Source organism: Desmodus rotundus, chromosome 11, assembly GCF_022682495.2.
Source record: "Desmodus rotundus isolate HL8 chromosome 11, HLdesRot8A.1, whole genome shotgun sequence".
Taxonomy (NCBI): Eukaryota; Metazoa; Chordata; class Mammalia; order Chiroptera; family Phyllostomidae; genus Desmodus; species Desmodus rotundus.
The window spans coordinates 67,530,484-67,548,719 of record NC_071397.1 but is presented as its reverse complement, the minus strand read 5'-3'; the positions used below and the strand labels follow the sequence as shown (position 1 = coordinate 67,548,719).

General features: G+C 36.1%; 1 protein-coding gene across 2 annotated transcripts in view; it reads right to left on the bottom strand.

Annotated features, from left to right (window-relative positions):
- Positions 1 to 16,082, bottom strand: part of KPNA5 (karyopherin subunit alpha 5) — a 48,245-nt gene extending 32,163 nt beyond the window's left edge. Inside the window, exons 1-7 of one of the 2 annotated variants that reach the window (XM_053914207.2) lie at positions 15,792 to 16,081; positions 13,018 to 13,127; positions 10,154 to 10,287; positions 6,742 to 6,843; positions 6,514 to 6,613; positions 2,444 to 2,538; positions 459 to 590 (exon numbers count right to left, since the gene is read on the bottom strand). In XM_053914207.2, coding sequence (XP_053770182.1) covers positions 459 to 590; positions 2,444 to 2,538; positions 6,514 to 6,613; positions 6,742 to 6,843; positions 10,154 to 10,282 — 558 coding nt within the window. In that variant the 5' untranslated portion in view covers positions 10,283 to 10,287; positions 13,018 to 13,127; positions 15,792 to 16,081. Of the gene's footprint in view, positions 1 to 458; positions 591 to 2,443; positions 2,539 to 6,513; positions 6,614 to 6,741; positions 6,844 to 10,153; positions 10,288 to 13,017; positions 13,128 to 15,791 lie in introns of both variants that reach the window. The other variant, XM_024552150.4, reaches the window with a different exon arrangement.
- Positions 16,083 to 18,236: the final 2,154 nt, after the last annotated feature.

Genomic DNA, 18,236 nt, shown 5'->3' with positions numbered 1-18,236 from the left:
GTGTTTACATTTTTTGTTACAACTATGAGAATGTATTCATAAAGTTTATTTTAAAAGTTTATTTTACAATGGTTCTCTTCAAAATCATGTAATATTTTTAAGAGAAACAACAAAATATGAATATGCAAAGAATAATGCGTCAGAACACCCCAGGTCTAAAATTTGGTTCAGCCGTTTACTGGGACTTTGGGTAAATTACGAACTTTTCTGGGCCTCAGTATGCTCTTTTATAAATGGGTATAGTGCTTCCTTATAACCAAGATCACACATATATAATGCAGGATGATGCCTGAGACTGTTAGTTCTCCCTTCCAGCTGGACAAGATAGAAATTACTGTATTTTAACAAATGTAATATACAGGCAATTTGGTAAAATAAATTTCAAATCATAATCACACTTGGTACTTTCATGAGAAAATGAAAATCTAGTAAATATAGCAGTTCAAACAGAAACTTACCTGTTCTTGAACATCTTCATGCTCTGAATTAAGAAGTTTGATAAAAATTGGAACAGCCCCAGTTTCAATCACTACCTTGGTATGTAGAAAAGTTCCAGAAGCTATATTAGTTAATGCCCATGCAGCTTCGAACTAAGGAAAAATAAAAGTAGAATGAAAGCACCAAGTAAATGTCAGAAAAAGGAACAAGGGAAGAAGGAGAGTAAAGACTTAGGTGGACAAGTCTGAGAAAAAGAACACTTTATATTTAATAAGATTCAATGTGAAATCATATTTCACAGATAAAAACCCTTAATTGTATAAAAAAAACCCTCTTCAATCTAGATAAATAACAACTGAGAAAAATATAATAAAAATTTATAAACTCATGAACAATAAATGAACACATGTGAATTTATAATTCACAAAACTCTTAATGTCTACTATTAGAGAGCAAAGTGTTCTAAAGCAAACAGTTTAAAATTAATGACACACTACTTAATAGAAAAATAGTATATTTATAAAACAGAATCATAAAAGGTAGTTTTGTTTTCCTAGGGATCATCTAGTCAGAACTTCTTCATTCAAGAAATAAGAAAAGTAGATGTCCAGAGATTTAGGTGATTTGTTCAAGATCAGAATTCACTAATCAGCAGAGCCACAGGTTGGTATTCTTTTAAACAGCAGAGCATCTGAGAAGTTAGTCATAACAATTCAATTAGAATTTGGATATACTTACATGTGATGGATTTCTAATAGAAGCAACTGAAAAAATTCAACCCGTGTCTCCCAAATAATAAACTAAATGACCTGCAAATCCACAGGCAAACTAAGGAGAAGTACAGTTTTAAAAGTATTTGGCATAGACAACTTTTCACATTAAGGCAGTTATCATTATGATTAATAAAACAAAAATGCAATTAAAAGCATTACCAAAAGGCATGAAAAGTACAGTTACTACTTTGTGTGAGAGTAAAAAAAAATTTAAGAAAGGAAATTATATTTTTAAAAAATGGAGAACAGTCCTAACCAATTAGAGATAATGGAATAAACTAAATAACAATTAAAAGGTCACTCCACTAAAATCTCCTAGGTATAGCCGGGGAAATGCATTAGTGAAGAGTGATGAATTTGCAAGTCTATAGAAGAGATAAGTAACATAAAAAGAGTCATACGAGCACGTGGGAAACTGTGGCAAACTGGAGAGCATGGCTATGATTTTTTAAAAAGGAAAAAATAACTTTTTAAAAAGAGAGACAGAGACAGAGTATCTATTCAGGTCCACTAGATCTTCATTATGTGCTAACAATGCCAGCCACCTCTTCCGATTTGTTAAGAGAAGCCAAAAATCTAGATTTTCCTTTGAAATTTCCCAATTTTTTAAAAGTCCAATATCTGATTCACATCTTTTAAGACATGTGCAAACAAAACAAAAGTTGTTTGTGGGACAAACTAACCTGTAGGCCCCTGATTTGAGCCCTCTCTGTTAGACTGTGTGGAGCCGGCGTATTTCATACCAACTTGGGTAATTCGGCCCAGCACATACCTGTCCCAAGACCATACTGTTGAATTTCACTGGGTTTTAATTACAGTAATTCGTAAGTGCTCAAGTCCCCATTGTTCTTCTTGAATACTCTGTGCTCTCTACACATGCAGTTCTCACAACCTAAAATTAATTTTCCTCTTTTCAACCTACCAACCTCTCATTTATCCTCAAGATTAGCTATGTAACACTACCTTTGTGAAGCCTCCCTCAACTTTCGCTAAACAGGTAAGTTATTAAAGGTTGACAACTACAAAATTTTTTGTTAACATTAGAAATAATTTTATAAACTTTTCCCAATATTAATAAAGTAACGGTTCCTATAAGAAACTAGCATTACAACCATGACCAAAGTATTCAATGAAGCTTACAATATATTCAGTATTGCAGAAGTTGCTTTCACTAGAAACTTTAATCATGCCATTTCTGGAAAACAATAAAGAAAGAAAACTATAGAACTCACTTGTAAAGTACAATTTTCATTTCTTTCAAGAAACTTCACAAATCTCTGTACGACTCCTGGTTTCTGTATAACTTGATCAATTGGTGGATTAGGTTCTAAAAATTTAAAAGATTTGAGTTACTACATAGACAAAAAAAGACAATGATCTGATGTCTGCGTCAAATAACAGGCACACTGACCAAGTTTAAAACTTAGCTGGATGTAATTGAAGAAAACAAATGTTCTCATAATCGCAATGTTTATTGCAAAACAAATTCTTTTTCAATAGCCATAATGACAAGAAAATTTAGAAAAAGGGAGGTGGAAGGTAGGTGGAGGTGAGCAAAGGGAGGGTGGGGAATAGGGACAGAAAGAGACTGCTTGGGGAAATGGGAGATGTTTTGTCCAGTTGTATACTTGAAACCTGGTATGGTTTTGCAAACCGATGTCACCCCAATAAATTAAAAAGACCAAAATAAATAAATAAAAATAATAGATTAAATTTTACATGTACAAATATTTAAATTTTATAAGTAATAGGCTACTTAGGAGGTCACGTTCACAATATGGGAGCTATTTCAGTCCAACACTCAAAACACCACTAAAGAATAATGTTCCCACTACTTTTTTATAACCATACCCCAATTTCCAGGGATGTCTCCTTCACTATCAGCCATGAATTGTCTAATGTCTCTCATTTTGTCAGGGTATTATTTATTATTTACAGCAATGCTATTGGACTATCTAGAATTCTTAATACATTTTCATAAAGTACAGAGGGATTTTGAGAATCATAAAATCTAAGAAAATTTTAAACAAAGACATTCAAAATTTTTTTAAAAAGATATTTCAGTTACTCAGATCTAAGTACTAAGAACTCTTTCTTTGCCTTTGGTTTCAGCAAAAAGTATACTCCTGGAGTTCTCCAGAAACTCTTCTGTTGATGCTCCTTTGGGTTACTTTTCTCCCTGTTATTTATTCTCTTTCTAGAGAATGTACCTGTTGTGCTAATTCACTTGTCACTCATGGTTATCATTGGTGATAATTCACAAATCTAACCTCTATAACTGAATTATTCTTAGATTCTAGACCACATTTTAAGTGGCTATTGGTCACATTTTTTTATTCACATCTTCTTCAAAATGTAGCGTAACCAAAAACAAACTCATAATATCCCTATGCTTACACCTTCCCCTTGCCCTGTACCCACCACCCAAATTTATCTATTATTTTGTAATCTGTCCACCTACTCACACATGAAAAATCTCATGTTCACTTTTCACTCTTCCTTTTCTTCTTAATTTTTCTGTTTGACTGTTATTGATCAGAAATAACATATATAAATGTGAACATATTGTGTAATCAGTAGAATGAATAAATGACGGGTAACCATGAAAGATCTGTATCAATTCTGTCTTTTTGATATAGAAAAACCTTATTATTAAGTTTTAAATCAGTTTAAATCTTAGAAATCATGTTCTCAATTGTTAAGAGGTTTATTTAGCAATGGACTTTCTTTCTTTTCTATTTTCCATGGATTTGCTATCCTTCTAATATGTTCAAACATTAGGTTATTTGTACAAAGTTAATATAGCCATACACAGCAAGTTTTGTTTGGGTGATCTAAATGAAAAGTCTGAATTCTTCAAAATGCAAACTCTAGACCCCAGCTTGAACTGTTGTTATCGCTATAAAACACTAACAGGATAAAACAATACATATAATTAATGCCTTTACCCTAATCTTTTAAAAAATTAAAACAAAATTATATGGTTGTAGTTAGCCACCTTGATCTCACTAGTTGTTTTTCTCTTCCAAAAAAAAGAATTTTAAATCTACTCTTCCATTTTTTTTAAAGGGACAAAAATTTTGTTTGGCTCTTTTTATTTGAGGGGAGAGAAAGGAGAGGTTGTGAGAAGAAAGAACACACAGGGTTTTCTGGATATACAGTGAGAGTGAGAGAAGTGGGTACTGAAACTGTCAACTGTAACTAAATATGCAGATAAATAAATATATGGATATATAGATATACTATTAGATAAACAGACAGATAGATAGATAGATGTTTAAGAACACAATATGGTCTCTTCCTGGAAAATTACATCATGGTTACTTTCATCTAAAATAAAGCAATTGAAGTGCACTTGGGTCATGTGCTAATCTAACAGGTATCATGAGCTAGTATGAACTCTTATATTGGTATTATATTGATAGAATAATAGCCTATGGTATCATACAAAAGTGATCAACTCTTACAGAGAAGACTTTAGCCAACATGGCAATATAAACAAATGTACAATAGAGGTTATCTGCTTCAGTACTCAAAACAGAGAGTCCTCCATGACAAAAATGCTTTGGAGAAATTTCTACAAAACTGGTATTAAGAAAACAACAACTTGTGATTCACATCTACAAAAGAGGCCATGATAGGGAAGTAAACAGGAGGTTCTAGCAAAATGTCACTATCATGATTTAAGTCAGAGTTCTAGTTCTAGCTCCTCTCCCATGTTTCCCACAGTGATGGATCAAGTAAAATTACAGTAAATCTACTATTTTTCTAGGCCTGAAAGATCTTGGCTCTATGAAAAGATATTAAAGTTAAAAAAAAAAACCAAAAAGGAGAATACCATGAGGTATTACAGCAAATGAGGATAAGACTAAAGAATTGCCCTGGCTGGTGTGGCTCAGTGGATTAAGTACGGGCTTGCAAACCAAAGGGTCGCCAGTTCAATTCTCAGTCAGGGCACATGCCTGAGTTGCAGGCCAGGTCCCTAGTTGGGGGTGCACAAGAGGTAACCACACACTGATGTTTCTCTCCCTGTCTTTCTCCCTCCCTTCCCCTCTGTCTAAAAATAAATACATAAAATCTTTGAAAAAAAAGAATTTAATGGGGAAGTCGTGGTATTAAAAACTGGTGGCATACTTTAATATTTTTAAACAGTATTAAATCTAAATGAATCCTGTTAATTCATTATAATGTAATGCATATAGAAAAAGAAATCTTGAAAGAGAATATGATAATGTAAAAAAACTTTTAAATAATAACCTGATTCAAAACATAATTCCAATTTCAAAACCAAAAACTGTAGAGTATGCTGAGGAAGAGGAAGTCATTTCTAAACTACATTAGCTTGGCTGAAATGGAATACAAAAGTTTAATGCATTTATAAACAAGAACTACAATAAAAGCCTTGTAATCTATGCTGACCTGAACAAAAGATTTCTTTTACTCCTCGTTTATTACTAAATTCTGCCTCTCTTAGGAAGATGAGGCAGCTAGCCAATGGCACTTTAAAAATCTTATCAGTTCATACATACAACTCAGTATAATTGGAATTACTAAGTCTATAAATTACATATATGAAAGACAAGATAGAATAAGGGTTAAATTTTTATTTAAGAAGGAATTTTTATAAACTCAATATAAAATTGGACAAATAACATAGACAAATTACAGAGGTTGATAATTAAAAATATTCAACTTAAGTACTCAATGAATGCCACACAATGAGCTACCATTTCATAAGCATTTTGTCTTTTCTACAGATAGTTGTGCTGTTAAGAATAAACCAGTAGTAAAATGAAACTTATATAATCGGAAGATGGGAGTATAAATTAATATGTTCTTTATTCCCTTTGACCAAGGATTTCACATTATGAATTTGCACTAAGAACTTTTATTTTGTACAAGGATTTATGTAGCTTTGTTTATGACAATCAAAAACTGTGAAAAAATTTAAGGTCTGATTGATCGATTAAATATTTTATATTCATACTCTGATGTTATGCTGCCATTTAAAAAATCATTCCTGAAAAATATTTCTATATAAATTTAAAAACATGTTTTTTGGCAGCAGGAATAATGATTTCTACATTTGCTTCTTTAATTTTTATATTTGTAAATATTCTATAATCAATATGTTACTTTGACAATATAATGTTTAAAAAATTGATGTTACTTATAAATAACATTTTAAAGAATTAAGATGCTCTAGCAATGAAAAGTACATCAAAATAAAAAATACCTCATAAATAAAACACTATTACAGAATGTTGTAATATCAAATAAGCATACTGAAAATAAGTCTTGCCTTTAGAAAGCAGCTTTCTAAATTTCTGTGTTGCTGTTAGCTGTTGATCAACATTATTAGAAAAAATCATCTGGACCATATCTGTGGTAATAACATCTTCCTAAAACACAGGAAAGAAAATGTAATTAATTCATCACTGAAGTACTTTCTATGGATAATATTTATTGTGTCCACTATTTCTGGAATACTGTTGAGGTATAATCTGAAACAGATCTTTGCAATACCCACCTCTGGAATGGGTACAGTGGAACTGATGTCCGGATCCTGAATAGGACTTTCTAGCATCGATTCGTCATTTCTGGGCAAAGAGACATTTCTGCGTTTGAACAGCTGTAATAAAGAGAAATCACTCTAAACATTGAGTTTTCCACAGAACAATGAATTCTCATGAAGTTATATTTTTCACTGAAGTGAACAAAACAAGCTAGTAATTTTATCATTAAAAATCTAAATATTTTAGTACTTCACAATCATTTTACCATGAAGACCTAAATTATCTATGAGAAGTTAGAATTTCCGAGCTAGGTTAGCTCTTGTACTGCAGATTGCTTTGGGTCGTTATCTCAGGTCTTTTTCCAAAGGCCAGTCCCATGAGAATACACATTCATATTTTACAACATCTGAAAAAGCACATGTGCCCACAGTGGATGATGATATGCCTAAGAATTTTTCCAAGAAAATCTGAATTAAAAAGTAAATCTGTTACATGGGAGAGATAAAGTGGTATAGTAACAGAGTTAGTATATCAGATTAACAAGGAATAGAGAACTTCTCTCAGGAAAGATGGCCCTATGCTTATTAATTCAGGAATGGATAAAACTAAAGGAAAAAAGAGAGCAGTAAAGAGACATGGTGAGGTAATGAAGGGAGATTTAATGGTGCATTTCATGGGTCACTTCATCATACAAGAACCCCACAAAATAATACAGGCAGCGTTTTATCCTTCTCTGCCAGGTAGGTAAGTTGACAGACAGCAAGTTTATTTAGTTTGTTCAACATCACATATAGAGTAAAGGTCGAGCTGAAAGTAAAATGCAGTTATTCAGGCTCCAGAATCTTTGCTCTTTTTACTCCAGCACACCAACTTCATGGTGTGCTGTCCCAAATACTACGGTGCCTTATTCTTTGCTCTCCTTTTTATCTGCTCTCCTCTCCTTCTCTTCCTGCTCCTCCCTCTTCTTCCTCACTCCATTCTCAATGTCTCATTATTTGTCTTCCCTTTCATTTCTCCTCTTCCCTCTCCTGCCCTCTTTTATATTCTTCTGCTTGAAATTTGTAACTAGCCTGACATTGGCTAGCTGAGGAAAGACCTCCTTGATTAAACAGTACCTGCTTTAGTGGTTTCAATCAGTAGGGCTATCCATTTCAAAGAAGTATATAGAAAGGATGACATTTATAAACCAAGATATGTAGAATATCTGGGTTGGAATGGAACTTCAGTCATTTCTGGTTCTACCACTGAGCAGTTGATCTCCCTTAGTCCTAATATTCAAGCCTCTAAGGAGCAGAGGGCTGGCAGCCAAGGTAGCAAGGAACACCTTCCATGAGAAAACACCAAGAGAGAAGTAATATGGATTTTTTTAAATGACAGCTCTTGCAAATAGTATCAATGTTGTTTTCTGTCTGCTCCTGCCCAATTCTGGGAAAGTCAGAGCAAAATAAGACCCACTAGTAATCTGTTTATGAAGCATAAAAATCACATGTACACATATGCAACACAGATGATACAAGAATGACTTTATTCCTGGTGCTCTGCAATTACTGTCTTGGCAGGATAGCTAGGAAGGGGAAGATTGAACAGAAAGTTGTCCTAAGCACAGTATTTCCATTCTTCTTTTCTAAACATGAAATAATGAACCTTCCATTTTCTTTGCCTATTTTGTTAATGCCTCTTTAAAATAAAACACCTGTTAAGATTTGCATTTGAAACTATTTTTGGAAATAACTAAAGCATGTAATCACTTGAGTAACACACCAAACATTTAGTCCCCATCTCTCCAGAGCTCTAGAACTGTCCCTTCTGGAATTTGCAACTCATCAACCCATGTGTGCATTTGGCCCCCAAAGACCAATGCGAAGCCAAAAAGATGAAAGTCCTTGGAAGTCGTTAGAGTTTTGAACATTAAAACCACTGGATCTGGAGCAGGACAATTCTGGATTCTGGGTCTAAGATCTGCCTTTAGCGCTCTGTGACCCTGGGGAAAAAACACTTGATTTCTCTGCAATTTTCTTATCTGCAAAGTGAGGAAACTGAATTAGGACAAAATCCTATGACTTCATGATACTCTAGGAATAGTCTGTTGCAAAGCCCTGAAAGGCCAAAGGAAGTGTGGTAAGGCACTTTGGTACATGGCAATCACTTTCTGGTTTACCCTTCACTGACGTTTACAAGAACATTGTAATAGAACAGATGTTTTTGATGTTCACGGAATGATTGATATAAACTGCCATAATAACATTGCTTTACTGTTTTCATCCTGGTTCATTAACTGTCATTAAACATACCACACGACTTGTAAAAACATAAAATAAAATAGAGGCACATTTCCCAAACTAAAATTGAGAGTAAAAAAAGCTGTTACGTTTTTTTATAGCTAAATAAATACCACTCTTCTTCAATCATTTCTAATCATTTATTCAACATATTTCTCTTTTTTTTAGTACCTATTATAATATAATAGGGACTGCGCTAGATACTATAGACATGGAGATGAAAATCATAATCATATTTCTAAAACAGGCCTTTCTCTCTACTTTCTTCATTGCTAGTCCTTTTCACACATTAGTTTTAGTTCATGTATGTGAGGCCTACATCCTTCTTATTATTTATAAGTACTTCTAAATGTAAGTATATCTGGGGGCCCTGGCTGGTGTGGCTCAGTAGATTGAGCACTGGCCTGCGAACCAAAGGGTCATTGGTTTGATTCCCAGTCAGGGCACATGCCTGGGTTGCAGGCCAAGTCAGGTCGCCAGTAGTGGGTGTGCGCAAGAGGCAACCACACATTGATGTTTCTCTCCCTTTCTTTCTCCTTCCCTTCCCCTCTCTAAAAATAAATAAATAAAATATTAAAAAAAAATAAATGTAAGTATATCTTGGGATGAAAAATGTTGAGATGTACTCTTTTAAAAGATTTTTCTATTCGTTATGCCATAAAGACAAAGTTCAAACACAGAAGGCTAAAAAATATCTGGATAATGAGACTAGGAGGATCAGTATGATTAGCTTAGGAGGAAGACTATAATTAACTTACGAGCAACAGCTATGAAAACCAGAAAGGGACAAATGAATATAATTAATGTTTTTTAGGAGGCAAATTTTATAATGACAAAGAGAAGTGATCTAAATAAGCTCAAGAATAAAAATTTCTTAGCCCAGGGGTACAAATATGATTAACATAAAATATTTATCAATAAAATAGAAAAGCTATTCCTGTCAAGGATTAAAAATAGCATAGGATTCTGATTCATAAATTTGCTAATATTATTTTTAAGGTCCAATAAACTAAAGAATAGATGTATCTATATTCACTTTCCTAAAACACTTTTTCATTTAAAATTATCTAACAATCAGCAATAATAATACAACTTCTAAAATATGTATATGTTTTTGTGTTAAACATAATTATTTTAAAACACCTACCTGTTCTTCTCTTTTTTGTTTTCGAAGCTGTATTCCTTCTTCTTCTCTTCGTCTACGCATCTCTTGGGGATTTAGGGCTTTATTCTTATAACTTTTCATTCTATAGTTATCTTTCCCTGGACTAGCCATGGCATCTTAAGATTAGGAGAGAAAAAAATGGATACTGATAACTTTCAAACAACATGAGATGTTTACCCTAGGGCAACTAAATTCAGGCTCACAGGTTAAATAGACCAACAAAACCCACTCTGAAAATTATGTACAAAGAACACATTCCCGCACTTCCATATCAAATTGGAGCAAAATGACCTAATATTTCAGGACTAACCTATCAAACAAATAATAGATTCCATTCTAAGCACAAAGTCATTGCCCTAAGTTCATTGATTCTAAGGTGCATGCCCCCATCCCTGGTATTTCAACCTTTCTGAAGTGGGATGCATCTTAAAACCAGTCAGACAGGAAATAATCATGAAATAGTTGGGTAAAAAAACATCTAAATCAGCTTCTAATCAAGAACTAGCCAGCAATAAAGTGTCCTACTTTCAATGGAATACGGCATTAGACGTAATAAGCACACCTGAAATATTGACTGGGGTCTGGCTTCTTTCACTTTCTGTAGGTACTGCTTAAGAACTAAGGCCACACAGACCATGACTTGAGTTATGACTATAATACCAGATTTCATAACTACAGTATAATTATTCTTTTTAAATGCTGAAATCTTGTATACTATATTTTGAAACAGTTTTATTATAAGTGTATTTTCAAAGCATTAATATTTATATAAACATTATAAGCATATTTAAACATTGACTTTATAAATATGAAATTTTACATTTGAAATATATGTAATAGTTTTACTTTTAGAAAAAGAATTATAAATACTTTTTTAAAACAGTATTATATTGGTATTTTGATATCTGAAATGACACTAAATTACTGATATTGTAACCTATCCTGGATTTACACATACAAAATGAGTCTAATGCAGGGTTTCAACTAACTTGAACTTAGTAAGAGAGATAATTAATGACTGCCTCAAATGTTATTCTGATAAATTTTGAGAATATACTCATTCCAACCAGACAAAATGTTGTGATCAATTAGCACTTATGAAGTAAATGTAGAGAAGAGATTGACATTTATCTGCCATCCCTGATGTAGGAGAGCCTGACGAACTGGCAAATTATATTGTAAGTAGTAAAGCGCATTAAAACATATGCATTAAATCTTGTGAGAATATAGAATATATAGCAACAGACTGTGCTTTAAGGAGTGTGCAAGTACTCACGGTTATCCTCTCTTAAAGGATGAACAAGAATTTCCCAGGGAATGGGATGAAAAAGGAAGAGGGAAGGAACAAGCATATCAAGCAGAGAGAACATATGTAAAGGCAGAGTTCTTGAAGAAGCCTGGCATAAACACAAAGCAGTAAGAAACTGAGTGTGCCTGAACAAGGCAGCACATGGGAGAAGGGGCAAGAAATAAAGTCAGAAAGGTAGGTAAGAGCACATACGGTTCCTGTAATCTGGCAGAGAAATTTGGACTCAATCCTAAGGAACAGAATTTAAAAAACTAAAGAGAAGGTCGTTTCAGACCTTGATGATGAAGACCTGAACTAAATTAGTAATTGCACTAGAAATACAGAATACAGGTTGATTCCAAAAACATTTTGGAAATTGATTCAATAATTAGAAGCCAAGTGAAAGAATACGTGGTGAAGAAGAAAAGGGAGTTGAGGATGACCACGTGGTTTTTAGCTTGAGCTACTTTAATATAATGACACAATAATCCAAGACCGGGAATACAGATGGCGGACCAGAGTGACGGTTCTGTTTGCTTGCCTACTTTTTTTGAAACAATGCATTCAACTGTTTTATTTTTTAATTTACATAGAGTAAAAATCACTCGGTATACAGTCCTAAGAATTTGACAAATGCACCTGCATATAACCATCACAATCAAGGTACAGAACAGCTCTATCACCTCCAAAAAAAGTTCTTCAAGCTGCATTTCCAACCCTTAACACCTGGCAACCACTGATTTGTTGTCCACCTCCACAGTTCTGCCTTTTCCTGATTTCACATAAATGGAATAACAACAGTCTTAAACTGGCTTCTTTCTATTTGCATAGTGTATTTGTGGGTCATCCACATTGTGGGCACATATCAATAATTTATTCCTTCTTATTTTTGAGTAGTTTTCTAGGTATGGGTATACCACAGTTAATTCATTCACTAGTTGAAGAGCATTTAAGTTGTTTCTAGTTTAAAGCAGTTACAAATAAATCTGTTATCAATATTCATGTACAGGTTTTTGTGTAAATATAAGTTTTCATTTTTCTTTAATAAATAGGAATAGGATTGATAGATGATGTGGCAAGTGTAAGCTTCATATTTTATAACAAACTGCCAAACGGAAATGTAACTACCACTCTGAATTCTCATCAGCGATGTATAAAAGTTTCTGTTGCTCTGCATCCTGTCTGCAGTTGGTATTGTCAGGGTTTTGTTGTTGTCGTTAATTGTAGCCATTCAAATAGTTGTATAGTGATGTTCATTTTAATTATGTTAAATTCACAGTACTTAGGGCACATATAGGAGGTTCTGACCTATAGATGATTAAAAATGTGGTTCAAAACTCAAGAGAACAGTCTTGATTAATCATCCAACACCAGGTAGAACTATAAAAGAAAGATGACCAAAGGAGAAATCTTGAGGATGTTCATATTTTAGCATAAGAGGAAAGAGCAAAGGAAGCCAGAAAGAAAGAGGTCAGCCCACATCAAATGGCTCAGTTGCTTGGAGTGTCATCCCGTACATCAAAAGGTTGCAGGTTCAATTCCTGGTCAGGGCACGTACCTAGGTTGTGGCTTCCTTCCCCAGCCGGGATGCATATGGGAGGCAACCAATCGATGTTTCTCACATCAATGTCAATGTCTCTGTCTCTCTCTTTCTCCTTTCCTGTCTCTCTAAAATCAATAAACATATCCTTGGGTGAAGACAAAATAAAAAAATAGAAGTAATAGGTCGAAAGAATCAGGATAAAATAAGTCACAAAAGAAAAGGGAATTCAAAAGATAAAGGAATATTTCACTTATAGTAGCACCAAAAACAGGCCACTCAATTTAAGCATTCATTGATGCATCCAGCATGTGTGTCGACAATAAGCCAAGTATCATGTGAGACATAAGATTTGATAATTGTCACTGCTAAAAATAGTGAGAGAAATTTCATTAAATGGTGGAGCTAAAGGTAGAATAGAATGGGCTGAGGACTTCAGAGTGATTTAAAAGGTACTCTGTGTCTTTCAATTTAACACGTGTATTATAGCAATTAAATTATATGTATAACCCACCCAAATCCCTCTTTTAAATATTTAATGAATTGATTTCAGCAATACTGTGTGTACCAACAAATATTTGTCATTAGAAATAGCTGGTCAAGCTTTATTAATTACAATGTTCAGCACTGTTCTCTCATTACCTTATATATACAAATTGTCTCAATAAGAGCTTAGTCTCTTGGAGGGGAAAAATAGAAATCAGAGTTCATAACTGATTTTCAACAAACTGTGCTTCACCAAAGTTGTTGAATTATAGGGTGGGGCAAAAGTAGGTTCACAGTTGTCATATGGAAAATAATACAATATTTTGCTATACAAAGTTAATAAATTATACAAAGTTAATAATACAAGAATAAACACTTGTGTTTCCCATACTCACAAGTGTAAACATACTATTGCCCCACCCTGTATGCTCAATAAGTATAAAATACTCTAACAAAATAAAATCTTCAAAGCAATGATGCTCTTAAAAATATTTATCACCTACACATTAGACATCACCTAAGTGGTCTAAACTTTTTTGATCACATATCCTTATGGATGCAAAATATATTTGCATATTAATTCTCAGTATGTTCATTCATATACATGTATTACTAGCCTAATAAACTACCCATTACAAAATTCACAAATAGAAAAGAAATTTAAAGGAATAATTTTAAAAAGTGAACTAATAGAAGTTCTAATATTTACTCCGCATGTCTGATCGAATCACCTTGGGCCGCCCCACCGCACACACTAGACACTACTCCAAAACCACTCAGCTAGGTCAGCTGTTTTCAACCTCTTAGTCTCACGGCACACCAAAAAGTATATTATCTGTCCATCTGACAAAAAAAAGTATAATTTTGATTCAGTCACACGGGACGGCTATTGTTGTGTTGGCTGTTGCCATTTTTTCACTTGACAATCTAAGGGATTGAGGTCAGTGTCCCTGACTAGTCATGTTTTAAAAATTCTTGTGACACACCAGTTGAGATCGCTGCTCTGGGTGGCCACATTAAAGTCTTTTTATATAAACATGTTAACCAAATAAAATCTAGTCCCAAGAGCTAATACATCATTCTTTTTTCTTCTACAGTACTTCTTGCCTGCCTCCTCACTGCAGTTGCTTTAAAAAGGACATAAATTCTAAAGAAAACGATCTCTACAGGTTCCTCGCTCAATGGGATTGTTTTGTTCCCTGGAAAATAACTTTGAAGACTATACTATAAAGGCCGCGGTCTTGTGTAAGTTATTAAAAATACAAGAACGCTATTCAGGCTCTCTAAAGTTGGAGAACAGAGGAATTTCTTCAGTCCTAAGCTTATTTTTGACTCAGCTCTTTGAAAACCTGTGCTGAGGCTGCGCAAATAACTGGAATCTAAAACTTTTCTAACATCTCGTCGTAATTTCGTGCATCAGTAAAGCCTCCATCTCCATGGGCTTGGGCGCCTAGGAGTACAATTCCAGGACCGATACAAAGGGGAAAGTGGGCCGACTACAGACCCAACCACTGAACAAGCCTGAGACCTGAAGGACAGAACCGTTGCTCGTTTACCCAGAAAGTAACTCACTTTCCTACAGGGTCTGAGTCACTCAGAGTTGTAACGAAAAGACAAGTCAGGTTTTCAAAGAGTTCAAGAGCAAATGTCAGTGTCAAATTCTCTTGAAATACCACTATCCGGTGTCACAGCTTCCAGATCCTTTCACCTCTTCGGCGTGATCGAGGAGACACCCTGAAACCTTCGTGCTGGGAGCTGACGGACCAGTAGAGACAGGCGTCTAACCCGCACTCGGCGGCGCAGCGGCCGAGCCCTTCCAGGCACCTGCCTCCGAGCGGAGGACGGCCGCCGGCGGAGGTGGAGCCTGCGACGTGCAGGCCCCCGGGCAGACCCTGCCTCACCCCGGACACCACGCCGCCCCTAATCAGCTGCCGGACGCGAACGCTGAGTCCCAGCAGTGAGTGCGAACGCGCGCAAGACCACGTACCGAGAAGAGAAACTACCGAGAAATGCAGCAGAGCGGCGAGGGGCTGAGACTGGCTGCCTGAAGCTCCTTCCGAGGGCGAGCCTGGCAATGTAAGAGGATCTGGACGCCCCGCGCCTTCGCGACTGCAGGGAACGGTCCCGCTGCCACACCCCCGCCACCGCCGTTTCCCTCGGGGGAGCCCGAGAACACCCCGGCTGGCCTGGTTGTGAACCCTTGGCAGGGAAAGGGGTAAATAAAAACTGTGGCCCGAGAAACTAGTAGCTCTCAAAGGGACCAAACCTGAGGTTCATTCAGCCTGGCCTGTGTCACTCCCACTTACCCATTAAGGTGGCACTACCCGGTGCCCGGACTTCCAGTCCCCGGCTGCGGCGTCTGTCGCGGGTTAACTGTGGGGTCGCCACTCCGCCCCTAGCGTTGAAGGTAGCGACCCGGTCCGCAGCTCAAGATGGCGGCCACCTGCGCCCCTTCCCCGAGACCCCGAGGCTCGGCTCCCAGAAGCCCTTGCTCGCGGCGGCGGCGGCGGCGGCGGCGGCGGGTGCTGCACAGACCCGCAGAGGGGCGGAGAGGAGGCGCGCCCCAGCCGCACCCACCGAAGGAGGAGCCGGTGTCGGCACCGACTGCGAGATTTTGAACCCGCGCGGTCCAGGTGGCTGGAGTGTGTCCTACAGCCCTGGTCCTCCGGACAAGTGCTCGATCGATCGTTCACTCGTTCCTTCTTCGTTCATCCCCCTCCATCCATCCATTCATTCATCCTCCATTCATCCTCCATCCATCCTACAACATAGTGTTGACGGAGGGCCAAATCGGAGCCAGGCATTGTTTCAGGTATAGGAGCTACAACAGCGTTCACAAAGGATAAAAATACCAACCTCTCGAAGCTTTGCAAAGGCTCTTTCCGTCTTCAGCTGCATTAACTTCTTTCTATATGCTCCCCTTTGTTTCAAGCTTTTCAACTTGCCATTTATTTAAACTTGAATTTTATCACATCTGCGAGTTTTTAACAAGAAAAAGAGTAGTCACTGCTATATGAAATAAGAAACTCCAGATAAAGTACTCTAAATTATTATAACACACGTATAGCATTGTAAACCATCCTCAAGTTCAACAAACAGTATTGAAAACTGACTTTTCCGGATTCAATTCTAGGGACAGAATACACAAGACAAAAAACACATGATTCCTACCCCTAAAGAAGCTCCTGTTTTCCATTTCTTGTTTTTCCTGTTTTCTGAGAAATTTTTTGGTGATCTTCCATCTCTCTATTGAATATATGTGTGTATTATTTTTTTTAATCTCAAAAGCTACTTTCTATTTTTGATTCAGGGATTAAATTTCTTGTCTCTCTGAAGATACTGATTGTAGTTTTCTTGAAGTATTTTTTTCTCCTTTATTCATTGTTTCTTCAGAATTTATTTTTTTCCTTTATTATTTTGGTTTTTATCTTTTCTGCGATGAGCCGTACTCCAATGCCTGGTGATTCTTGAGTACCCATATTTAAGAGTGAGGCACTAAAGAAACTTATTTTGGAAGCCAGTGGATTGGTAAGGCTTGTTTACTCACTGATTGTAGGCCTCCCCGCAGAGTGATAAAATGATATCTTAACTGTTTCATTGGAGGATTTTCTAAAAGTCATTATCTGTAGGTCTTTGATCTTGGACCAATGGAGAATTCTCCAGTCTCCTGACTTGGAGGCACATGTCAGACATCAGAATGTGGTGGAAGGAAATGTCTAGGGACCTCACATTCACTATTTAGCTTTCATTATTCTTCACTTTCGGTCCAACGCCTTGGCCCTCACTCTTAATTGTGCATTTCTGACTTCATAGCCTGTCTGGTTCATTTTCTTCATAAACTAAACCTGTAGTGTTCTGTCTGGGAGGGACAGATGAGTCACTTGGCAATCTCTTGATGGAGGGAGGACATGTGGAAAGAAGGTTCTAACTGTTCCTTATTCAGAATTTCAGCAAAATTTTCTTCTTTCCAGGCCCAAATTTACCATCTTTCTCAGAAGTATCTGATCTTAAATTTCTGAACATCCCCAGAGTTCTGGCATATGAATTGACTTGTTTTTGTGGACTTCTCTACTTGCTAAGTTAGTTACTACTCAGCCATCCTTTTTCTAGCTTTTGAATTTTGTTACACCCTCATTAGCACTTATTTTTATTATTTTTATTCTTCTATTGTCATTTTAGCAGATTTTGAGAGGTAGGGGATATAAATGTGCATGTTCAATTTACCATGTTTACTCAACACCTGGAATAATTTTTAAAATATATATTGTACATCATCGGATCATGATACTCTCCTATATAAATACTCCAATAGTTTTCTACAAGGCCCTACATTATTTGGCCCCTGTCTTCAGGGGCCAAAACAACTCTGACTTCATGTTGTAACCACTTCTAGAACGTTATGCACAGGCCATAAAGTGTTCTTTTTGCTCCAGTCTTAAAGGCTTCGTTCTTATTTTTATTTTCTCTGTCTGGCAGGCTCTTCCTCCTGTTGATGCAAAGTTTGTTCTTATGCACACTCACCACCTCAGGAAGACTTCTGCTAACTACATTTGTCCTTTCTATAAATAACCCGGTTTTATTTCTTTCATAAGACTTATCATGATCAGTTTATTTGTTCATTTTCTCTCGACCTCAGAGTGTAAGCTGCAAATGGCCTGAATTTTGTGTATTTTGGTTACCGGCAGCGCCAGTTCCAAGAAGAATGCCTTTCTAATAGACACTCATTAAATATTTGTTGAATGAAATAAGAG